Below are 24,100 nucleotides of genomic sequence, written 5' to 3' on the forward strand. Positions count from 1 at the left end.
TCTAGCCCCTAGACCCATGACAACATCCCCACCCACTGCGCTAGCCCCTAGACCCATGACAACATCCTCACCCACTGCTCTAGCCCCTAGACCCATGACAACATCCCCACCCACTGCGCTAGCCCCTAGACCCATGACAACATCCCCACCCACTGCGCTAGCACCTAGAACCATGACAACATCCCCACCCACTGTGCTAGCCCCTAGACCCATGACAACATCCTCACCCCCACTACCCACCCACTGCTCTAGCTCCTAGCCCCTAGACAACATCCCCACCCACTGCTCTAGCTCCTATACCCATGACAACATCCCCACCCACTGCGCTAGCCCTAGACCCATGACAACATCCCACCCACTGCTAGCCCCTAGACCCATGACAACATCCCCCACTGCGCTAGCTACCTAGACCCATGACAACATCCCCACCCCTAGACCCATGACAACAACATCCCCACCCACTGCGCTAGCCCCTAGACAACATCCCCACCCACTGCTCTAGCTCCTATACCCATGACAACCCCTAGACCCATGACAACATCCCTCCATCCCCTCCCACTGCTCTAGCCCCTAGACCCATGACAACATCCCCACCCACTGCGCTAGCCCCTAGACCCATGACAACATCCCCACCCACTGCGCTAGCCCCTAGACCCATGACAACATCCCCACCCACTGAGCTAGCCCCAAGACCCATGACAACATCCCACTCCCACTGCTCTAGCCTCTAGACCCATGACAACATCCCCACCCCCCTCCCACTCCTCTAGCCCCTAGACCCATGACAACATCCCCACCCACTGCGCTAGCCCCTAGACCCATGACAACATCCCCACCCACTGCGCTAGCCCCTAGACCCATGACAACATCCCCACCCACTGAGCTAGCCCCAAGACCCATGACAACATCCCCTCCCACTGCTCTAGCCCCTAGACCAATGACAACATCCCCACCCACTGAGCTAGCCCCAAGACCCATGACAACATCCCTCCCACTGCTCTAGCCTCTAGACCCATGACAACATCCCCCACCCCTCCCACCCTCCCTCTAGCCCCTAGACCCATGACAACATCCCCACCCACTGCGCTAGCCCCTAGACCCATGACAACATCCCCACCCACTGCGCTAGCCCCTAGACCCATGACAACATCCCCACCCACTGAGCTAGCCCCAAGACCCATGACAACATCCCCTCCCACTGCTCTAGCCCCTAGACCAATGACAACATCCCCCACCCATGACAACATCCCCTAGACCCCACTGCGCTAGCCCCTAGACCCATGACAACATCCCCACCCACTGCGCTAGCCCCTAGACAACATCCCCTCCCACTGCTCTAGCCCCTAGACCCATGACAACATCCCCACCCACTGCGCTAGCCCCTAGACCCATGACAACATCCCCACCCACTGCGCCAGCCCCTAGACCCATGACAACATCCCACCCACTGCTCTAGCCCCTAGACCCATGACAACATCCCCACCCACTGCGCTAGCCCCTAGACCCATGACAACATCCCCACCCACCACTGCGCTAGCAGCCCCTAGAACCATGACAACATCCCCACCCACTGTGCTAGCCCCTAGACCCATGACAACATCCCCACCCACTGCGCTAGCCCCTAGACAACATCCCCACCCACCCTGACAACATCCCCACCCACTGCTAGCCCCTAGACCCATGACAACATCCCCACCCACTGCGCTAGCCCCTAGACCCATGACAACATCCCACCCAGCCCCACTGCGCTAGCCCCCCCCATGACAACATCCCCCCCCCACTGCGCTAGCCCCTAGACCCATGACAACCCATCCCTCCAACCCCTCCCACTGCTCTAGCCCCTAGACCCATGACAACATCCCCACCCACTGCGCTAGCCCCTAGACCCATGACAACATCCCCACCCACTGCGCTAGCCCCTAGACCCATGACAACATCCCCACCCACTGAGCTAGCCCCAAGACCCATGACAACATCCCACCCCCACTGCTCTACTGCTCTAGCCTCTAGACCCATGACAACATCCCCCACCCCTCCCACTGCTCTAGCCCCTAGACCCATGACAACATCCCCACCCACTGCGCTAGCCCCTAGACCCATGACAACATCCCCACCCACTGCCCCTGCTAGCCCCTAGACCCATGACAACATCCCCAGCCCCACTGACGCATCCCCTAGCTCCCCTAGACCCATGACAACATCCCCACCCTCCCACTGCTCTAGCCCTAGACCCATGACAACATCCCCAGCCCCTAGACCCATGACAACATCCCCACCCACGCTAGCCCCTAGACCCATGACAACATCCCCACCCACTGCGCTAGACCCCTAGACAACATCCCCACCCACCTCTAGACCCATGACAACATCCCCCCCCCCACTGCGCTAGCCCCTAGACCCATGACAACATCCCCACCCACTGCCTAGCCCCTAGACCCATGACAACATCCCCCACCCACTGCTCTAGCCCCTAGACCCATGACAACATCCCCACCCACTGCTCTAGCCCCTAGACCCATGACAACATCCCCACCCACTGCGCTAGCCCCTAGACCCATGACAACATCCCCATGACAACATCCCCACCCACTGAGCTAGCCCCTAGACCCATGACAACATCCCCACCCACTCTAGCTAGACCCCCAAGACCCTGACAGCATCCCCTCCCACTAGCCCCTAGACCCATGACAACATCCCCCACCCCTCCCACTCCTCTAGCCCCTAGACCCATGACAACATCCCCACCCACTGCGCTAGCCCCTAGACCCATGACAACATCCCCACCCACTGCGCTAGCCCCTAGACCCATGACAACATCCCCACCCACTGAGCTAGCCCCAAGACCCATGACAACATCCCCTCCCACTGCTCTAGCCCCTAGACCAATGACAACATCCCCACCCACTGAGCTAGCCCCAAGACCCATGACAACATCCCCTCCCACTGCTCTAGCCTCTAGACCCATGACAACATCCCCCACCCCTCCCACTCCTCTAGCCCCTAGACCCATGACAACATCCCCACCCACTGCGCTAGCCCCTAGACCCATGACAACATCCCCACCCACTGCGCTAGCCCCTAGACCCATGACAACATCCCCACCCACTGAGCTAGCCCCAAGACCCATGACAACATCCCCTCCCACTGCTCTAGCCCCTAGACCAATGACAACATCCCCCACCCCACCCACTGCGCTAGCCCCTAGACCCATGACAACATCCCCACCCACTGCGCTAGCCCCTAGACAACATCCCCTCCCACTGCTCTAGCCCCTAGACCCATGACAACATCCCCACCCACTGCGCTAGCCCCTAGACCCATGACAACATCCCCACCCACTGCGCCAGCCCCTAGACCCATGACAACATCCTCACCCACTGCTCTAGCCCCTAGACCCATGACAACATCCCCACCCACTGCGCTAGCCCCTAGACCCATGACAACATCCCCACCCACTGCGCTAGCACCTAGAACCATGACAACATCCCCACCCACTGTGCTAGCCCCTAGACCCATGACAACATCCTCACCCACTGCGCTAGCCCCTAGACAACATCCCCACCCACTGTTCTAGCTCCTATACCCATGACAACATCCCCACCCACTGCGCTAGCCCCTAGACCCATGACAACATACCCACCCACTGCGCTAGCCCCTAGACAACATCCCCTCCCACTGCGCTAGCCCCTAGACCCATGACAACATCCCTCCATCCCCTCCCACTGCTCTAGCCCCTAGACCCATGACAACATCTCCACCCACTGCGCTAGCCCCTAGACCCATGACAACATCCCCACCCACTGCGCTAGCCCCTAGACCCATGACAACATCCCCACCCACTGAGCTAGCCCCAAGACCCATGACAACATCCCCTCCCACTGCTCTAGCCTCTAGACCCATGACAACATCCCCCACCCCTCCCACTGCTCTAGCCCCTAGACCCATGACAACATCCCCACCCACTGCGCTAGCCCCTAGACCCATGACAACATCCCCACCCACTGAGCTAGCCCCAAGACCCATGACAACATCCCCTCCCACTGCTCTAGCCCCTAGACCAATGACAACATCCCCCCACCCCTCCCACTGCGCTAGCCCCTAGACCCATGACAACATCCCCACGCACTGAGCTAGCCTCTAGACCCATGACAACATCCCCTCCCACTGCTCTAGCCCCTAGACCCATGACAACATCCCCACCCACTGCACTAGCCCCTAGACCCATGACAACATCCCCACCCACTGAGCTAGCCCCTAGACCCATGACAACATCCCCTCCCACTGCTCTAGCCCCTAGAACCATGACAAAATCCCCCCACCCCTCCCACTGCTCTAGCCCCTAGACCCATGACAACATCCCCCACCCCTCCCACTGCTCTAGCCACTAGACCCATGACAACATCCCCACCCACTGCTCTAGCCCCTAGACCCATGACAACATCCCCTCCCACTGCTCTAGCCCCTAGACCCATGACAACATCCCCTCCCACGCCTCTAGCCCCTAGACCCATGACAACATCCCCCCCAACCCTCCCACTGCTCTAGCCACTAGACCCATGACAAAATCCCCACCCACTGCTTTAGCCCCTAGACCCATGACAACATCCCCTCCCACTGCTCTAGCCCCTAGACCCATGACAACATCCCCTCCCACTGCTCTAGCCCCTAGACCCATGACAACATCCCCTCCCACTGCTCTAGCCCCTAGACCCATGACAACATCCCCACCCACTGCACTAGCCCCTAGACAACATCCCCTCCCACTGCTCTAGCCCCTAGACCCATGACAACATCCCCCACCCCTCCCACTGCTCTAGCCCCTAGACCCATGACAACATCCCCCACCCCTCCCACTGCTCTAGCCACTAGACCCATGACAAAATCCCCACCCACTGCTCTAGCCCTTAGACCCATGACAACACCCCCTTCCACTGCTCTAGCCCCTAGACCCATGACATCCCCCCCACCCACTTCTCTAGCTCCCTAGATACATGACAACATCCCCACCTACTGCGCTAGCCCCTAGACCCATGACAACATCCCCACCCACTGCGCTAGCCCCTAGACAACATCCCCACCCACTGCTCTAGCTCCTATACCCATGACAACATCCCCACCCACTGCGCTAGCCCCTAGACCCATGACAACATCCCAACCCACTGCGCTAGCCCCTAGACAACATCCCCACCCACTGCACTAGCCCCTAGACCCATGACAACATCCCTCCATCCACTCCCACTGCTCTAGCCCTTAGACCCATGACAACATCCCCTCCCACTGCTCTAGCCCTTAGACCCATGACAACATCCCCACTCACTGCGCTAGCCCCCAGACAACATCCCCTCCCTCTGCTCTAGCCCCTAGACCCATGACAACATCCCCACCCACTGCCCTAGCCCCTAGACCCATGACAACATCCCTCCATCCCCTCCCACTGCTCTAGCCCCTAGACCCATGACAACATCCCCACCCACTGCGCTAGCCCCTAGACAACATCCCCTCCCACTGCTCTAGCCCCTAGACCCATGACAACATCCCCACCCACTGCGCTAGCCCCTAGACCCATGACAACATCCCCCCCACCCCTCCCACTGCTCTAGCCCCTAGACCCATGACAAAATCCCCACCCACTGCTCTAGCCCCTAGACCCATGACAACATCCCCTCCCACTGCTCTAGCCCCTAGACCCATGACACCATCCCCTCCCACTGCGCTAGCCCCTAGACCCATGACAACATCCCTCCATCCCCTCCCACTGCTCTAGCCCCTAGACCCATGACAACATTCCCACCCACTGCTCTAGCCCCTAGACCCATGACAACATCCCCACCCACTGCTCTAGCCCCTAGACCCATGACAACATCCCCACCCACTGCTCTAGCCCCTAGAACCATGACAACATCCCTACCCACTGCGCTAGCCCCTAGACCCATGACAACATCCGCACCCACTGCGCTAGCCCCTAGACAACATCCCCACCCACTGCTCTAGCTCCTATACCCACGACAACATCCCCACCCACTGCGCTAGCCCCTAGACCCATGACAACATCCCAACCCACTGCGCTAGCCCCTAGACAACATCCCCACCCACTGCTCTAGCCCCTAGACCCATGACAACATCCCCTCCCATTGCGCTAGCCCCTAGACCCATGACAACATCCCTCCATCCCCTCCCACTGCTCTAGCCCCTAGACCCATGACAACATCCCTCCATCCCCTCCCACTGCTCTAGCCCCTAGACCCATGACAACATCCCCTCCCACTGCGCTAGCCCCAAGACCCATGACAACATCCCCTCCCACTGCGCTAGCCCCAAGACCCATGACAACATCCCCACCCACTGCGCTAGCCCCAAGACCCATGACAACATTCCCACCTACTGCGCTAGCCCCAAGACTAATGACAACATCCCTCCATCAGGCGCTCCACTAGTTTTTCATTCCTCTCGCTCTCTCCTTCCTCTGAGCTCCTGTGCAGTTTCAAATCTGCTGTGCGAGTACTGTTCCCCTGTCAAACTGATACTGTCCACACACACCTTCTCACTCCCTCCCGCTTTCCCTTTGCTGGCTGGATTTATCACACTGGAACAATGAGGCAGCAACAGCCAGGTCTGGAGACCCAGAGTGTGTGGAAGGGGATGGTATGAGGGAGAGAGACTGGATGATGGAGGGAGGGAGGTGTAGAGTGGGAAGGCTGAGAGAGACTCACATGCTTTCTCTCTGTGGCCTTTAGGGACTTGGCAGGGTAGAAGTAGAGCTGAGTTCCACACAGAGCAACCCAGAACTTCGTCCACGACGCTACCTATACACACAGTCAGAGGTCAGGGTTTATAGGTCATACGCAATAGTGAATTACACCAGTCTATCAATACAATACAACTTTAAAGATACTCCTAATACATACAACTAGTTTCAGGGCAACATACAGTACACATAAATCAATAGGATATGCTTATAACAGTAGTCCATTATTGAAGACCGAGTTTAGGCTACTACATAGACCAGTACAGACGCACATATAAATAGATGTTATAGTGGGAATCTGTGAGTTATGTTGACTACAGATATAATTCTGTTGCCGCTTGTTTGCTTCAGCAGAGAGACAGGGACAAAGAAGTAAACATGGAGCGAGTGAGATGTAGAGCAACACAGAGACAGCGGGACAGAGAGAGTATGAGCTTTTTCCAGGCCTGGTTGGTTGGAGAATAAAATGTCTGCTCTAAACAAGACCTGCTGAGAGGAAACACAGGCTCACAGAGTAATAAAAGACTAATGGAGTGTGGCTCTGACTGTGCGTGTGTTGCGTGCATATGCAAAAGAAAGACAGAAAGAGGGAATCATACAGGCCGAGAAGTTGTTATATCAAAGAAAGCAGGTCTTATGTCACCTACTGTAAACCTTATGCTACCCTTACGTAGCCTTATGTCAGCTCTGCCAGCCTCAAACATATAACCATGTCCAGATGAGTTTCCATCCCAGAGCGACAGCAGAGAGAAGCTCATTAAATACAAATAACAGTCAGGATGACAGCAATAGATGAGACAGCTGAGATACAGCAGGGAGAGAGGGAAGCGAAAGAGAGCAGGAGGAATGCAGCGAAAGAGCACGGAGAACAGGGGTACCACAGTGAAAGGGCAGAGAAACAGAAGAGAGGGAGAGAGAGAGAAAGAGAAAAGGGAGCTGGTGGTTTGAATGTATTTATTAGTCTCTGAGGTGTACTGTTTTGCTTAGTCTTGAGAGTGTTTCTACAGCACTGTTGGTGGCTCTCACCATCAACACACAGCTACAGGGACAACCTTGACAAAACAGATGGCTGGCTGTGTGTGCATGTACAGTGCCTTGCGAAAGTATTCGGCCCCCTTGAACTTTGAGACCTTTTGCCACATTTCAGGCTTCAAACATAAAGATATAAAACTGTATTTTTTTGTGAAGAATCAACAACAAGTGGGACACAATCATGAAGTGGAACGACATTTATTGGATATTTCAAACTTTTTTAACAAATCAAAAACTGAAAAATTGGGCGTGCAAAATGATTCAGCCCCCTTAAGTTAATACTTTGTAGCGCCACCTTTTGCTGCGATTACAGCTGTAAGTCGCTTGGGGTATGTCTCTATCAGTTTTGCACATCGAGAGACTGAAATGTTTTCCCATTCCTCCTTGCAAAACAGCTCGAGCTCAGTGAGGTTGGATGGAGAGCATTTGTGAACAGCAGTTTTCAGTTCTTTCCACAGATTCTCGATTGGATTCAGGTCTGGACTTTGACTTGGCCATTCTAACACCTGGATATGTTTATTTTTGAACCATTCCATTGTAGATTTTGCTTTATGTTTTGGATCATTGTCTTGTTGGAAGACAAATCTCCGTCCCAGTCTCAGGTCTTTTGCAGACTCCATCAGGTTTTCTTCCAGAATGGTCCTGTATTTGGCTCCATCCATCTTCCCATCAATTTAACCATCTTCCCTGTCCCTGCTGAAGAAAAGCAGGCCCAAACCATGATGCTGCCACCACCATGTTTGACAGTGGGGATGGTGGGTTCAGGGTGATGAGCTGTGTTGCTTTTACGCCAAACATAACGTTTTGCATTGTTGCCAAAAAGTTCAATTTTGGTTTCATCTGACCAGAGCACCTTCTTCCACATGTTTGGTGTGTCTCCCAGGTGGCTTGTGGCAAACTTTAAACGACACTTTATGGATATCTTTAAGAAATTGCTTTCTTCTTGCCACTCTTCCATAAAGACCAGATTTGTGCAATATACGACTGATTGTTGTCCTATGGACAGAGTCTCCCACCTCAGCTGTAGATCTCTGCAGTTCATCCAGAGTGATCATGGGCCTCTTGGCTGCATCTCTGATCAGTCTTCTCCTTGTATGAGCTGAAAGTTTTGAGGGATGGCCAGGTCTTGGTAGATTTGCAGTGGTCTGATACTCCTTCCATTTCAATATTATCACATGCACAGTGCTCCTTGGGATGTTTAAAGCTTGGGAAATCTTTTTGTATCCAAATCCGGCTTTAAACTTCTTCACAACGGTATCTCGGACCTGCCTGGTGTGTTCCTTGTTCTTCATGATGCTCTCTGCGCTTTTAACGGACCTCTGAGACTATCACAGTGCAGGTGCATTTATACGGAGACTTGATTACACACAGGTGGATTGTATTTATCATCATTAGTCATTTAGGTCAACATTGGATCATTCAGAGATCCTCACTGAACTTCTGGAGAGAGTTTGCTGCACTGAAAGTAAAGGGGCTAAATAATTTTGCACGCCCAATTTTTCAGTTTTTGATTTGTTAAAGTTTGAAATATCCAATAAATGTCGTTCCACTTCATGATTGTGTCCCACTTGTTGTTGATTCTTCACAAAAAAATACTGTTTTATATCTTTATGTTTGAAGCCTGAAATGTGGCAAAAGGTCGCAAAGTTCAAGGGGGCCGAATACTTTCGCAAGGCACTGTATATGTCCTTCTCTGTCTGTACAGTACACGTTTTGGTGTTCCTTCTGTAAATACAATATGTTCTGTGTGTGTGGTAGTGTATGTTCTCACCGTGGGTTTCTTGCCCTCCTTGAGGACAGTCTTGCGTCGTAGGACTCCCTGTACGGTGACGGCTCCAGGGTACAGGTGCACCGCTAACTCCTCAGACTCTGCCGAGCTACAGCAGAACACAGCAGGGTTACAACACACACAGAAACACAAACAGACACACACTCCGTGACAAGGACATAAACAGACATGCACTCACAGAAATACGAAAAGCACTTTGTCTGAAGTATGGCCAGTCGGAATCTGTAGGGAAGTTTCCTCATTAATCAATATCTGAACTGACCTATCTGCAAATTCAATCAACTGTGTAGCAGCAGTATTTGGTTTGCTTTGAATCAATTCCACAGATGCATTTTCCTTTCAATATATTCCTGGAAGGTTCCAGTGCAGAGTCTGTCTGGCTGTGATCACAGAGAGTAAGAAGAGGGCAGCCAGTGGGAGCAAGAAGGAAACCAGTGAAGCATTAGAGAGAAGAGAACACAATCCATCATAACTGTATGGAGCTAGAATAGAAGTGTATAGCAGGTCATCCCTGACTGACAGAGCTCCCAGCAGTATGACACTGGGAACTTACTGGAACATTCTGAATCTGTCACTTCTAGCGAAACCTGCAGGGTCCACATAATGATTCATTGACGACCCCATATCAATGTTTGAACAGTAAACAAGTCATTAAAATGTATGTGAGATATGCCATACAGGGAGAGCAAGAGTGTTGTTAAAATAGTCTGGTTTAACGGAGAATCACCCAGAGGCCCACCACCTGATTATACCACACACACACACACACACGTTACAAACTTCTATCCTCGTGGGAACCTAAAATTAATTCCCAATCAAAATCCTATTTTCCCTAACCCCGAACATAACCCTAATCCATAAGCCTAAAATAGTGTTTGTCCTCATGGGGACGTGATAAATGTCCCCACAGGGGAGAATTTCCCTTGTTTTACTATACTTGTTGGGACTTAGAAGATAGAAGAACCCCCCCCACAAGCACACTGGCCCCAGGCAGAGATAGGAGCTGCGGGATATGGGGGCAGCAGATGGCAGGGTGGAGAGATGGTTGAGAGGGGTGTATAGGAGGAGTAGGGGCACAGAGGAGGAGTAGGGGCGCAATGTGTGTGTGTGTACCTGCTGGGCCTCAGGCCTCCTCTGTAGGGGATTCTGGCCACGCGGGTCACAGGCCCCAGAGAGTGATAGAACCGAGTCCTGTTCAGGGTGGGACAGGCACAGGGTGGAGGCACGGAACACTGTTAAGGTTGGGTTCTCTCAGCTTGGCTCATTGTAAAGGTTCAGATTAGTGTTAAGGTTGTAAAGGTTAAGGTTGTTGTCGTTTTGGCAAAGCGTCAGGGTTGGGTTCAGGACGGTTGTTCAGGTTCTTTCAGGACGGTTGTTCTGGTACAGATCAACGGACGGTGGGACATAAGGGCTTCTGTGACCTGTTACTGTGTTTGAACCTCAATACGTCAAGACTGTGTTCGCCCACTGAGCTGAAGCCTAGGCATTACCAAAAAACTTCTGTCACACTAGCATGGAGCCGGTGAGAGAGACTAGGAGAGAGCGGCTCAGAAGGCAGCAAGTGCTGCTTGCCTGTAGGCTAAGCTTTGGTCAAAGACCTCAAAGACCTGTGTGTCTGTACAGATTGTTACCTCTCAAAGGCTGGCCAGGACATCTCCTCGCTGAGCTCTGAACCTTCACTGCTCCCTGCAGACAGACAGAGACGTGTTACTGTCAATGTCAACAGACAGGAATGATGTTAAAGGTAATTATGATGCAACTATGGTGGTGATATGATAGGAGTTATAATGATCATCCTGAATATTACGGCTATACGCACTACATGTTACGCACTACATGTTACACACATAGACACGCAACCATGCAAATTGTCTGGGTTATTATTTATTTGGACATCACACATTATAGTCTTACTATTATTAAGACATAATACACACTCACTAAAATCACATCCAATATCATACACAACCTACTCAGATTTAGCACACACAAATATCTTGACTCAATTTTCTAACATCTGTGGCATTGGCTCACAGGCAAGGGAATGAAACAAATATTGCTAGAACCCGTTTCTTGAATTGTAAATATCAAACATTTGAAATCTTTAATTTTGATTGTCATAATACCTCATGGCAGTAACTTTACAAGCGCTAATTATGGCCGATTTAGACTGAGAATAGTATCTAGTTATAGTAAGGAGGGAATAAGCATAGCCAGTTATAATTGTACCAGTTTAGCAGATTATAAAAAAGATTATCAGTTTTTATGTGGCTAAAAGAAAAGGAATATAACATACTGTTTACAGGAAACTCACTCTACATCCTTAGATGAAATTGTTTGGAAAAAGGAATGGGGGTGGTGAAATTTTTTTCTGTCATCTACAAAGGAACTCAAAAGTTGCGACGATATTAATTAACAAAAATGTTATACCAATTTATTGAATTTACAGGCAACAAATGATCAAATCATTATGATGGGAGACTATAACAGTGGTAGCTCAGTTGGTAGAGCATGGCGCTTGTAACGCCAGGGTAGTGGGTTCGATTCCCGGGACCACCCATACGTAGAATGTATGCACACATGACTGTAAGTCGCTTTGGATAAAAGCGTCTGCTAAATGGCATATATTATTATTATTATTATTAAGTAATGGACCGTGAAGGAAGTCACCACCGTGCCTGTTAAAAGCTTCTTCAGGACAGGAGTCCCATTAACGGGACAGTTGTAAATCATGCAGTGCGTTATGTCAAAATCGCAGGTTTTAGAGAAACAACAAATGTCGGTACATATAAATGTCTTATATCGGCTGAAAGCTTAAATTCTTGTTAATATAACTGCACTGTCCAATTTACAGTAGCTAGTACTGCGAAAAAATGCCATGCTATTGTTTGAGGAGAGCTCCTAACAACAAAACAGTTTTTTCACCGCAATGTTTGATAAATTCACCTCTGTGAAATGTGTACTTAGATTCTGAAATTTTGCTCTGATTTATCATCCAAAAGGGTGACAGATATGAAGTGCCGTTTTGTTAGATAAAATCCTTTTTCATATCCTAAAAAGGTCCATATAGCATGCACAATCGATTTTGTATTTCCACAGTTTGCAAAGAAAGGAATCTTTGAAAATCTCACCCTAAACGTTGTTTCAACGAGTCAAATCACGTTCATATCTATTCCTCAGAGATCCTAGAAGGTAACAAGACTTCAATATTTTATTAGGGGTGTAGTATATCCTATAGGACACCATATTTGGTCAGAGGGCGACGCCTTCATGGCACTCCGATCACTTGAACGACTATCTTTATCAAATAAGCACCAATCAGGGTTAAACAAAGCTAGCTAGATGGCCAATGAGCTGGGCTTTACGGGAGTAACCAGAAACCATGTATATGTCGTAAAATGTAGCAACTAACCTTGTACGACAGCATGCCTTTTCATTTTGGACAAAAATAAGAATATTCAGAGTTATGAAGTTATGAAAACTGGTTGTTTTGCAAATGTTGATCTTATAATATGGCTACTAATACTTGTATACAGATTTGACGATATTCTTGCAGAAAAATGGAATATGAACTAAAATGTCTCCTTCACGATTTGCCCAAATGTACCTTGGGGACTTCACATTAAAACTCTCGAGTCATACTTCAAGTTATCTGAAACTTTGTACATAAACTGCTGCCATCTTGTGGACACTATCGGAATTACAACCAGAGTAATGGCTATAACTGTGACCTTTCCCTTGCATTTCAAAGATGGTGGTAAAAAACACTGGTTGTTTTTTTCTTTGTATTTTCTTCTACCAGATCTATTGTGTTATATTCTCCTACATTCAATTCACATTTCCACAAACTTCAAAGTGTTTCCTTTCAAATGGTACCAAGAATATGCATATCTTTGTTTCAGGGCCTGTGCTATAGGCAGTTAGATTTGGGTATGTCATTTAGGCGAAAATTGGAAAAAAGGGGGCTATCCCTAAGGAAATCACAAATATTATAAACACATTAGAACGAGTGGATATTTGGAGACTAAAAAAAAAAAAACTTATGAGATATTCATGGAGGAGACTAAATTACCCTGGTCATCTTGACTACTTTGTCTCGTTCTCTCTTGCATCAAAGGTTAAAAACATTAATAGGAGACAGAATGCGATTGGATCACCATCTAATTGGCCTTCACATAAGTTCCACATGGACATGGATGTTTAATCTAAGTTTACTGGAGGACAATTAATTTTTTAACTAAGACAGAATCATTTAGAACTGAATTTTTCCAGTTCAATATAGGTTCAGAATATCCCCTTATTGTTTGGAATACCTTTACCTTCAGAGGTCATTCAATTCAATAATCATCAATAATAAAAAAGCAGTTTCCGGCTAAAGAAACAAGACTAACAAGGGAAATCCATGAACTAATCGTACAGGTAGATAGCAATAAAAATGATACTACAGAGATACAAAATAAGTTAGAGGAAAAACAAAAAGAAATGGAGGAACTTATTCAAGAACGATCTAATGTAATCTATTACAAAAATAAAGCAAAATGGAAGGAATATGGAGAAAAATGCACCCAAATTCTTCCTGAATCTCCAACACAAATAATTTGCATAAACTCGTTACCGAAGACAGAGTCATCTATGATTCTCCGAATGATATTTTAAGGCAGTGGTGGCTGCCGTGGGGCTGGGGTCAGGGTGTATAGGTCAGGGGTCATGGCAGTGAAAGCTCCTGCTGCTAAGTCACTAACCCTCCTTTCTTCTCATCTCCTCCCCTATTCTTTTTCAACAAGCATTGCAGAGCTGGCTACAATTTGAATTTCATCCCCCTGAAAAGATAGAACAAATATTACGGCTGAACTCAAATGTGCTGGTTGATAAAATACAGGTATTTATGGAAAGATTTTTGAAAAGTGTATTTTGTTTTAAAATTATATTCTAAATTGGAATGGTAGAGTTATGTCTTTCATGGAGTAATCAGAATTATATGGGAAGGTCTGCTCAATCCAAGATCACAACTAATTGTACCCCCAAACTGGAGGCGGCAGGTGGCAGCGGAAGAAGGTAGGGAACTGGTATTTCTGCCCAACATAAAGGATCAAAACTGGCAGAGGAATACAAATAGCATATATAGGAATGTATGCCAGTGTCATTTGAGGATCAGGATGTTGACAACTGTGCTATACAGGTTGCAAAATAGTTGGGAAGAGATTTTTGATGTACCGATTGCATGGTACAGGGTGCACGAGTTGATATATAAAACAACGCAAGATTCAAGACTTCGTGCTTTTCAGCTAAAATTATTATATAGAATTCTTGCCAACAACAAAACGTTGAATATTTGGGGCATACAATCAACGAAGCTCTTCAGATTTGGTTGTGATACAGAATCAATAGACCATATATTTTGGTATTGCCCGCAGGTAGCCTGTTTTTGGTCTCAGATTCAGGAATGGCTGAAAATGCATAACATTGATCTAAAATTGACCCAAAAATAGTACCGTTACATGCTGACCAGACCAGACACATCGCGTGCGCGAGCGTCGCAAAATAAATGTAGTAATCCATGTTATTCAATTATTGCACCCACACCGCTTGCGAGCGTCTGTGTTGCCAATGGCTAAAATAGAATTCCTTTCTATTTCTGATGCAGATCACGCTGAAAGTCCCATCTCCTCATTGGTTTATAGAAGCAGGTACCCACATGTCATCTCCTCTTTGGTTATACCCACGTGGGTGATTGAAAGACTAAATGTTTTGCCGGTTGTCGTGGTAAAAGTGTAGATGCCAATCACCATATAAGTTCAAAGATGAAAAAGCCTGGAGGGAGGAGAGATGACTAGAAACGATTCGGTTGGCCGTTTTATGTGTGGATTAATTGTCGGAGTAGAAGACCTTGTGCATTTAAGGTCAAATAACAACTCAATGTTTATATTCCAGGACAAATTAGCTAGCAAGTGCAAGTTAACTAGATACATTTCCATACATGTTTAATGCTTTTCGACCTGTCCCCAAATTAATGTAATTGGTTCAGAATTTGTTTTGATATTTTAACCTGCGTGTCGTGATCGCATTTGGTGTAGTGGGACAAAAATACATTTATGCACGATGGCGCACGCGCGCAGCCGGTCTGGGTTCCGTGTTAGGAGATCTGGAGACACCAGGCCAGTCAATTACTAATATATTAATTCTCATTGTAAAAGTATTTATCTTCAACTCACAATCTGTGGATTCTATTCAATTAGACAGATTGAAATTCTGTTCAAATTCACAGCATATTTGAAAGATATATGGTGCATAGAATTGTAAAGAGGGTGGTCAGCAGAGATGGGTGGGAGGGGCTGAGGGAAGCTGAGGGTTGGGATGTGGGATTGGAGACAAGTGGGAGTGGAGTTGAGGGTCAAAATCTAAGTTTAAAAAGATTACGTCAAAATAAAACAAAAAGTATGGTTGAATGACACTGAGGGGCAGTGTTGTTTAAATTAATTCCGTTTTGCCTGAGGCTGATGCTGTGCAGGTGTTTGTACACATGCAATATACACACACCCTCCTTCAAATGCACACACACAGACACATGGACGGACATACACGTAAATAGCGCCATATAGTGGCGCAAAAAAGTATTTAGTCAGCCACCAATTGTGCAAGTTCTCCCACTTAAAAAGATGAGGCCTGTAATTTTCATCATAGGTACACTTCAACTATGACAGACAAAATCAGAAGAAAAAAAATCCAGAAAAATCACATTGTAGGATTTTTTATGAATTTATTTGCAAATTATGGTGGAAAATAAGTATTTGGTCACCTACAAACAAGCAAGATTTCTGGCTCTCACAGACCTGTAACAACTTATTTAAGAGGCTCCTCTGTCCTCCACTCATTACCTGTATTAATGGCTTAGTTGAAGTGTACCTATGATGAAAATTACAGGCCTCTCTCTTTAAGTGGGAGAACTTGCACAATTGGTGGCTGACTAAATACTTTTTTGCCCCATTGTGCATGCACTCATACATATTCAGTTGGGCTTGCTGTTATGATTTTGGTTGTCCTTGATTTGATGTCTTTTGTTTTTTGCATTGTTGTTTCCCTCGTCTTTTGTTCATTTTGTTGGTTGTTGGTTGTTGGTGCATTGGGGTGGTGGGGTGGTCTTGGGAATGGAATTATTGTATTTATTTGTTAATTTTTCTCAGTGGGGGGCAAATGTGAGGGCGGGTCTTGGATGGTTGAGGGGCAGATCTTGTGGAACTGAAGGGGGGGATCTTGGAGGGCTGGTGGGAGATCTATTGACGTGCCCGTGAGCAGGGTTTTGACCCTGGTTGCTTCGGTGTGTCGCTCTGGATGAGAGGCTGTTAAGATGACTAATGTGATGTAGTTGTTTAGTTGCTTCACTCAAGTATATTGTACGTTTCACATATTCAATAAAACAACAGACAGGAATCAAAACACAGTTGTGTGTCTAACCCAGTGAGATGCCACTGGAGAGCGTTGAGCTCTCAGCTTGTCCTCTTGCAGGGGTGTGGCTCTCCATGACGCTGTCGTCCAATAGATGACGAGAACCAGCGTTGGGGAACGTAGCGCTCTTAAACTCCACTGTATTCATCTTATGGATAAAACTACAGATAAACAAAATAACTATTAAAAACATGATAATGAACCAATGCAGTAAAATGTGCAAAACCCCTAAAAAAAGCTCATAGGGGTGATTATGGCATACAATTCAGACAATGATGGGGTAATGGATATTATAATGAGCTAAAGTGAGTCCGCAGTGTTGAGGTGACTCACTTGTAGCCCAGGCTGTGACACTTTCTGTGTCCGTAGGGGAGGAGGTTCCTAGGGGAGGGGGGCGTGGGAGGGATTTTGGTTCCGTCTGCAATGAGGCCCTTATGGCCACAGAGAGGAGACGTAGAAGCGTCAGGACCTACAAGGTCCTCTCTAGAGGCAGTAGAGCGAGGGGTGCTGGTGGCTGGCTCAATCTTCAACGACAACCTGAACACAACCCATGAGGACCACATGCCACACACCTGAAGCAGACACTAAACACACCTGAAGCAGACACTAAACACGCCTGATTATGACCTCCAATAAATGTCACCTTATCAAACTCCATTAATGTAACAGAGCCACTACTCACTTGTAGTTGTCATCCTCCACAAACTTCTGTAGCTCCTCAATGTACCTGACTGAGTTGAGATACTTCTGGACATGAGGCAACACTGGTATATCTACAGAGACAGAGAAATGAGTCTTAGGTTATGGAGCAGGGAGTGGTGTGTGCGTGTGTGTGCGCGCATGTACCATAGGTGCAGGAGCGTTGCAGGTCAGATATTATCCTCAGGATGTTGTTCATGAGGTTGGATCTCTGTTCATTCTCCAGGATGCTGCCAGTAGAGGGATACGCTGAGTCTATATATGTCAGGTCAGACAGATACATCCCTACAGAGAGTGAGAGAGGGAGAAACAGTCTGACTTGTAGACAGTCATGGGTAAACACTATTAAACACAAGAGATGCTAGGCTAAGTAGAATCCTGGAACACCAACACGTACTAGAGTAACAAATGCAATGGCGAAGGTGCATAAAGATGGAGGAATCAGATATGACATCATAGTTTAAGAACTCTGTGGGTAGTGCTAAACAAAGGCATGCAACATGGTTCAATGTGCCAGTAAAACAGCACAATCTAGTTGTTTAAAAAAATATATATATTTTTATTTTACCTTTATTTAACCAGGCAAATCAGTTAAGAACATATTCTTATTTTCAATGACGGCCTGGGAACAGTGGGTTAACTGCCTGTTCAGGGGCAGAACGACAGATTTGTACCTTGTCAGCTCGGGGGTTTGAACTCACAACCTTCCGGTTACAAGTCCAACGCTCTAACCACTAGGCTACGCTGCCGCCATCTTGGAGCTAGAATTGAGATCATGTGTAGTGAGCTAACGCCTTTACAAAAAAAGTGTAACGAGAGCCATGTACAATATGGCGAACTTAGCAAACAAGGCATTTGTGGTAAGTACATGGGGGCTGACATCTTTATGTACCATTGCCATTGTCATGGGAACTAACATCACTTCAACATTAACTTTCTTACAAAAACACACACAAACATGAACGTAAACAGAAAACAGAAACTGCTGACTCAGTGAAAAACTTTTGCCCTGCAGACCAACCAATCTTTCCTTCTCTCCCTGCCGCTCCATTTCTCAGACCTCTGTTGTTCCAGCCAACTGAAGACACGGCCCATCTGACCGAGGTATGATTCAAAACAACACCAGGGAGCAGAGGTCATTCCAGACCACATACTGACTAAGCCCTACTCCTTAGTCAACACACACATTTTAGTCATTCATATATACACAAACATCAGTGTTGAGCGATGGTCTTAACTATACTGTATACAGTGCCTTCAGAAAGTATTCACATACCTTGGTTTTCTCCACATTGTTGTACAAATTGGGATTAAAATTGATTTAATTTGATTTTTTTTGTCAACGATCTACACAAAATACTCTAAAAGTGGAAGATTTTTTTCTATTTTTTAAATCACATTTTTATTTTGATTACCTTGTCAATACATGTTAGAATCACTTTTAGTAGATATTACAGCTAGGAGTCTTTCTGGGTAAGTCGAAGAGCTTTGCACAGCTGGATTGTACAATATTTGCACATTATTATTTTGCAAACTCTTCAAGCTCTGTCAAGTTGGTTGTGGATCATGGTTGTGTAAGCCTTGCCATAGATTTTCATGCCGGTTTAAGTCATAATTGTAAGTCATCTTGGTAAGCAACTCAAGGGGGTTATTGTCCTCAACAGGTTTTTGTCCTGTTGACAGGTGCATGTCTCCCAGTGTGTTGGATAGCAGACTAAACCAGGTTTTCCTTGAAGATTTTGGCTGTGCTTAGCTCTATTCTGTTCATTTTTATCCTTGCCAATAACAAGCATACTCATAACATGATGCAGCCACCACCATGCTTGACAATATGAATAGTGGTACTCAGTGATGTGTTGTATTTGCCCCAAACATAATGCTTTGTATTCAGTTAATTTCACTGCCAAAGTTTTACTTTAGTGCCTTATTGCAAACAGGATGCATGTTTTGGAAATATATATATATATATTTTGGTACAGGCTTCCTTCTTTTCACTATCATTTAGGTTCATACTGTGGAGTAACTAGAATGTTGTTGATCCATCCTCAGTTTCTCCAATCACAGCCATTAAACTCCAGAACTGTTTTAAAGTCACCATTGGCCTCATGGTGAACTCCCTGAGCGGGTTCCTTCTTCTCTGGCAACTGAATTAGGAAGGTTGCAAGTATCTTTGCAGTGACTGGGTGTATTGATACACCATCCAAAGTGTAATTATTAACTTCACCATGCGCTAAGGAATACTCATGTATTTTCTTTCCATCTACCAATAGGTGCCTTCATTGCGAGGCATTGGGAAAAACCTCCCTGGTCTGTGATTGAAAATGTATTGCCAGCAGAACACCACCCTGCATCCCACTGCTGGCTTGCTTCTGAAGCTAAGCAGGGTTGGTCCTGGTTGATGCCTGGATGGGAGACCAGATGTGGTGGCCAGTAGGAGACACTCTTACCTCTGGTCTAAAAAATATTCCAATGCCCCAGGGCAGTGATTGGGGACATTGCTGTGTAGGGTGCCGTCTTTCGGATGGGACGTTAAATGGGTGTCCTGACTCTCTGAGGTCATTAAAGATCCCATGGCACTTATTGTAGGGGTGTAAACTCCAGTGTCCTGGCTAAATTCCCAATCTGTCCCTCAAACCATCATGGGCACCTAATTATTCCCAGCTTACAATTGGCTCATTCATCCCCTGTAACTATTCCCCAGGTTGTTGCTGAGAATGTGTTCAGTCAACTTACCTGGTAAAATAAATACATGTGTTTGAAATTCCCTGCTCGTCTGAGGACTGTACAGATAAATGTGTAGGGTACAGAGATGAGGTAGTCATTCAAAAATCATGTTAAACACTATTATTGCACACAGAGTCCATGCCATTTAGGATTTCCATAACAAAGGGGTCGAATACTTATTGACTAGTAAACATTTCTAAAAACATAATTCCACTTGGACATTATGGTGTGAATACTTTCTGTAGGCACTGTGTAATGACATGCTCTTCACTCCTCTTCTTAGCCCAGCCAACTCCCTCTCTTTCTTGATGTCTCCATCTCCCTGACAGTACTACAGCTCTAAGCTTCGCAATCTCTCATTACATAAATATTATCATTAGGAGACAAAGGCAGTAGCTGGTTTCCATCTCTGAAAATTGAGATTAATTTACAGCACCATTTAACTGCCTGTCGCTTTCTCCCATCACGCTGTATTCCTACATCCCCCCCTCTCCATATATCTGTCATTCTATTCTCCTCTCTACTGCTTTCCATCGCCGTTCCATTTATCTCCCGCCCAGCACCACTGAACATAGAGCCTGTCATATGTCTCTTATGTCATATGTCTTCCTGTGAGGAAGAGGGTCTCTCCATACACCTGGAGCCTCCTTTGCATCTCTCTACAAAGTAGTGTGACCAACAAACACCCACTCGTGCACAGCTGTCTGTATTACATAGTGTCTAAAGGAAGCTCCTGTAAACCCTGAGACAACGACATCAGAATTACTGTGTCACAGCATGAACCCTATCACTACAGGCTGGGTTAGGAAGGGATGGACGGAGTCTCTGAATCACACAGAAGGGTATAAGCACAGAGGAGTAAGCCAGACAGAGGCTGGTGAGTTTAGAGTAGTAGTGGGATGTGGGTTACTGAGAAGACCTGGACCTGTGTGTGTGTCTGCCCCAAACAAAGAAAGTCAAACTGATTTCTTGAACTCTGAAGTTTCTCCAACAACCTACATCTTTCCTTAAAAAATAACTTTTAGGGGGAGCTTCTTCTGATATCTCCTCTCTTTTTCTCAGACCAGTGACATCAGAGGTGGGCTGGGGCATACCAAAAGAAACAGGGAGAAAAGGAGGTGGAAAAACAGCCTCCCTCCTCCAAACCCTCCTCTCTCCCTCCCTTCCCTCTCCAGCCAATCATTTGTGAAAACCTTGAGGAACCAGAGCTCAGTAAGTAGAAGTAACCGGTAGTTTAGTCATGGACAGAGAGCTCCAGCTCTAAACCCTAACGCCAGCCTCACTGAGCCCACAGTGAAGGGACTTTGCTGGGCAGCAGGCTTCCAACAGCAAGCTTCTGGATTCTGAAGCTCCGGAGATCTAACCACATGACAGAGGTGAGCACCTGTGTAAGAAGGGAGAAGTGTAGATGAGCAGAGCCTGAGGAGGGGACTGAACTGGAGCACCGAGGCTCACTGGGGATTGCTTTCTCACTCCATGCATTGTGTTGTGTAGCTATGTGAGCAGCTGGGAGAGCTCTGCTCTGCAGGAGAGGTTAGAACGTTCTGTTAGCAGTTATTTTCTGGGTGCAGAAGAATCAGGGGAGTTTAGCAACGCTATTTCTCCAGGGGACTGGTATCTAGATAAGCCTCAAGGTAAAGCTAGACCTATGTACAGCGAGACTCTGTACAGTGAGTGAGAAGGACTCCTTAGACAGAGAGCCTGAGACAGACGGGCTGTATGTGGATGTCAAGGGAACTAGCTACACACAGGAGCTCAGCAACAGGTAACCTGCTACACTGTAAATGTCCATTCACTGCTGCTGGGCCTTTATTGGGATATAGAAACTTTACCTTTCAAGTATCCTGAGTGGTGCAGTGGTCTAAGGCACTGCATCACAGTGCTAGAGGCATCACTAGAGACCAGGGTTTGATTCCGGTCTGTATCACAACAGGCCAACGGGAGTCCCATAGGGCGTCGTCTGGGTTAGGGGAGGGTTTGGCCTTCATTTTAAATAAAAATGTGTTCTTAACTGACTAGCCTAGATCAATAAAAAGCATATAGGGAGCAGCAATGAGTCAGTAGACATTTACTGTATTTCACTGGAGTAACTTCCTTCTCTCGGTCGAGCTGTAGTTTTTCCATAATTCTATTGTCAGAGATGTGGTGTGTGTGTGTGTGTGTGTGTGTGTGTGTGTGTGTGTGTGTGTGTGTGTGTGTGTGTGTGTGTGTGTGTGTGTGTGTGTGTGTGTGTGTGTGTGTGTGTGTGTGTGTGTGTGTGTGTGTGTGTGTGTGTGTGTGTGTGTGTGTGTGTGGACCCTTGCTCCTGTTAAGCTTTGGTTTCCTAATATCCTCTCTGCCTGAGAATGAGAAATGGTTGTTAAATTAACCAGGATAGATTAGGGTTAAATAAATAAGTCAACATAATGAGGTGGTGATACACTACAGTGTGTGGCTGAATGTGACTATCACACGCACGCATTTTGTGACAATCGATAGTGAATGGAGTTGTTTCTGAACGAATAGAAGGTTCCATTCATGGTGTCGTTTGAAGAAAAACAACACTGATAATACAATATAATTCTACTCTGACCACATCATCCTACAACGCAACCCTCCATCCAGGCATCAGATAGAAACCACTAAACCTCACACTGACACTCGGGGCTTGGAACGTTTATAATATCGGTCTGTTAGCGTTGATATCGCCACTCACAATTAGATTCAACTGTCTTCACTTATACATGCTCTGCTGTCAAGTGAGATCAATGGAAAACTCTCCGCTCACTCTGGATACACATCTGTTAATGCTGTATGACTGGGGATAGGGACGTAAGAGCACAGCAACACAGTTCACATAAGACTGCCTATGTGAACTGGCCAAACAGCTAAAGCAGATTTTAAAAACAAAATGAGGGCAGACCTAGAGGTTCTGAAAACGTTTTGTGAGGCGGAGGGTTTTTCAACGATCGATAAATCAGAGTAAATCACAGCACTAACTCATCTGACTGACACACAGAGACAGCGGGAGCGATAGAGATATGGGAGAGAGAGAGGGATACAGAGGGGGTAGAAGTGCTTGGCTCCCAGTTCACCTGGAACACATGTTGAGGGACTTAAACTGGGTCAGCACTCTGGCTACAACAACCCTAACCCATACTTATCAACAATTTTAGGTTATGTGGCTTGTGAAGGTCCTGTAGTTAAACTACAGACAGACAGCTAGTGGAGCTGGCTGGCCATAACAGCAGGCATGGGGCCAACCAAAACTATACCTCACAGTGGGGTGCTCCCTGTGCTGCACACCACAGGGGCCACACACGGCCCCAACGAGACCACTTCTGTCTTCCAAACATTACTCTTCCCTACCTCAGTAATAGATACACACAAGCTCATGATTCCCAGCACAAACGAGACTTGACATCCAAGTGTTGGAGACGATTCAAACTTAGACTTTTGAGGAATAGGTGTATTCATATGTGAATCTGAACAACTTAAATACACTGCGGTCAGCCCACAAACACAACAGGTATTCAGTTTGCGGCTCTCGCTCTGACCACAAGCGGTTTACCCAGCCACAACACACACTCGTATAACTGAACTTGTGGGGACACACAATTCAGTCCCATTCAAAATCCTATTTTCCCTAACCTTACCCCTAGGCCCTAACCCTAAAGGAGCTATAAAAA

General features: G+C 47.0%; 2 protein-coding genes across 6 annotated transcripts in view; one reads left to right on the forward strand and one right to left on the reverse strand.

Moving 5' to 3' along the window:
• Positions 1-24,100, reverse strand: part of ralgps2 (Ral GEF with PH domain and SH3 binding motif 2) — a 144,219-nt gene that overhangs the window by 6,019 nt on the left and 114,100 nt on the right. For 4 of the 5 annotated variants that reach the window (XR_006832051.1, XM_046300691.1, XM_046300689.1 and 1 more), the window contains exons 9-16: positions 17,856-17,993; positions 17,692-17,782; positions 17,343-17,546; positions 17,019-17,170; positions 11,198-11,252; positions 10,680-10,757; positions 9,549-9,654; positions 6,711-6,803 (exon numbers count right to left, since the gene is read on the reverse strand). Coding sequence is in view for 4 of the 5 variants with exons in the window: in XM_046300691.1 (XP_046156647.1) it covers positions 6,711-6,803; positions 9,549-9,654; positions 10,680-10,757; positions 11,198-11,252; positions 17,019-17,170; positions 17,343-17,546; positions 17,692-17,782; positions 17,856-17,993 (917 nt within the window). In the remaining variant the exon portion in view is untranslated. The remainder of the gene's footprint in view (positions 1-6,710; positions 6,804-9,548; positions 9,655-10,679; positions 10,758-11,197; positions 11,253-17,018; positions 17,171-17,342; positions 17,547-17,691; positions 17,783-17,855; positions 17,994-24,100) is intronic. The other variant, XM_046300692.1, reaches the window with a different exon arrangement.
• angptl1a (angiopoietin-like 1a) overlaps positions 21,610-24,100 on the forward strand; it is a 43,743-nt gene continuing 41,252 nt past the window's right edge. The window contains exon 1 of the mRNA XM_046300693.1: positions 21,610-21,808. The gene's annotated coding sequence lies outside the window, so the exon portion shown is untranslated. The remainder of the gene's footprint in view (positions 21,809-24,100) is intronic.

The sequence above is a fragment of the Oncorhynchus gorbuscha genome, linkage group LG15 (genome assembly GCF_021184085.1).
Source record: "Oncorhynchus gorbuscha isolate QuinsamMale2020 ecotype Even-year linkage group LG15, OgorEven_v1.0, whole genome shotgun sequence".
Lineage (NCBI taxonomy): Eukaryota > Metazoa > Chordata > Actinopteri > Salmoniformes > Salmonidae > Oncorhynchus > Oncorhynchus gorbuscha.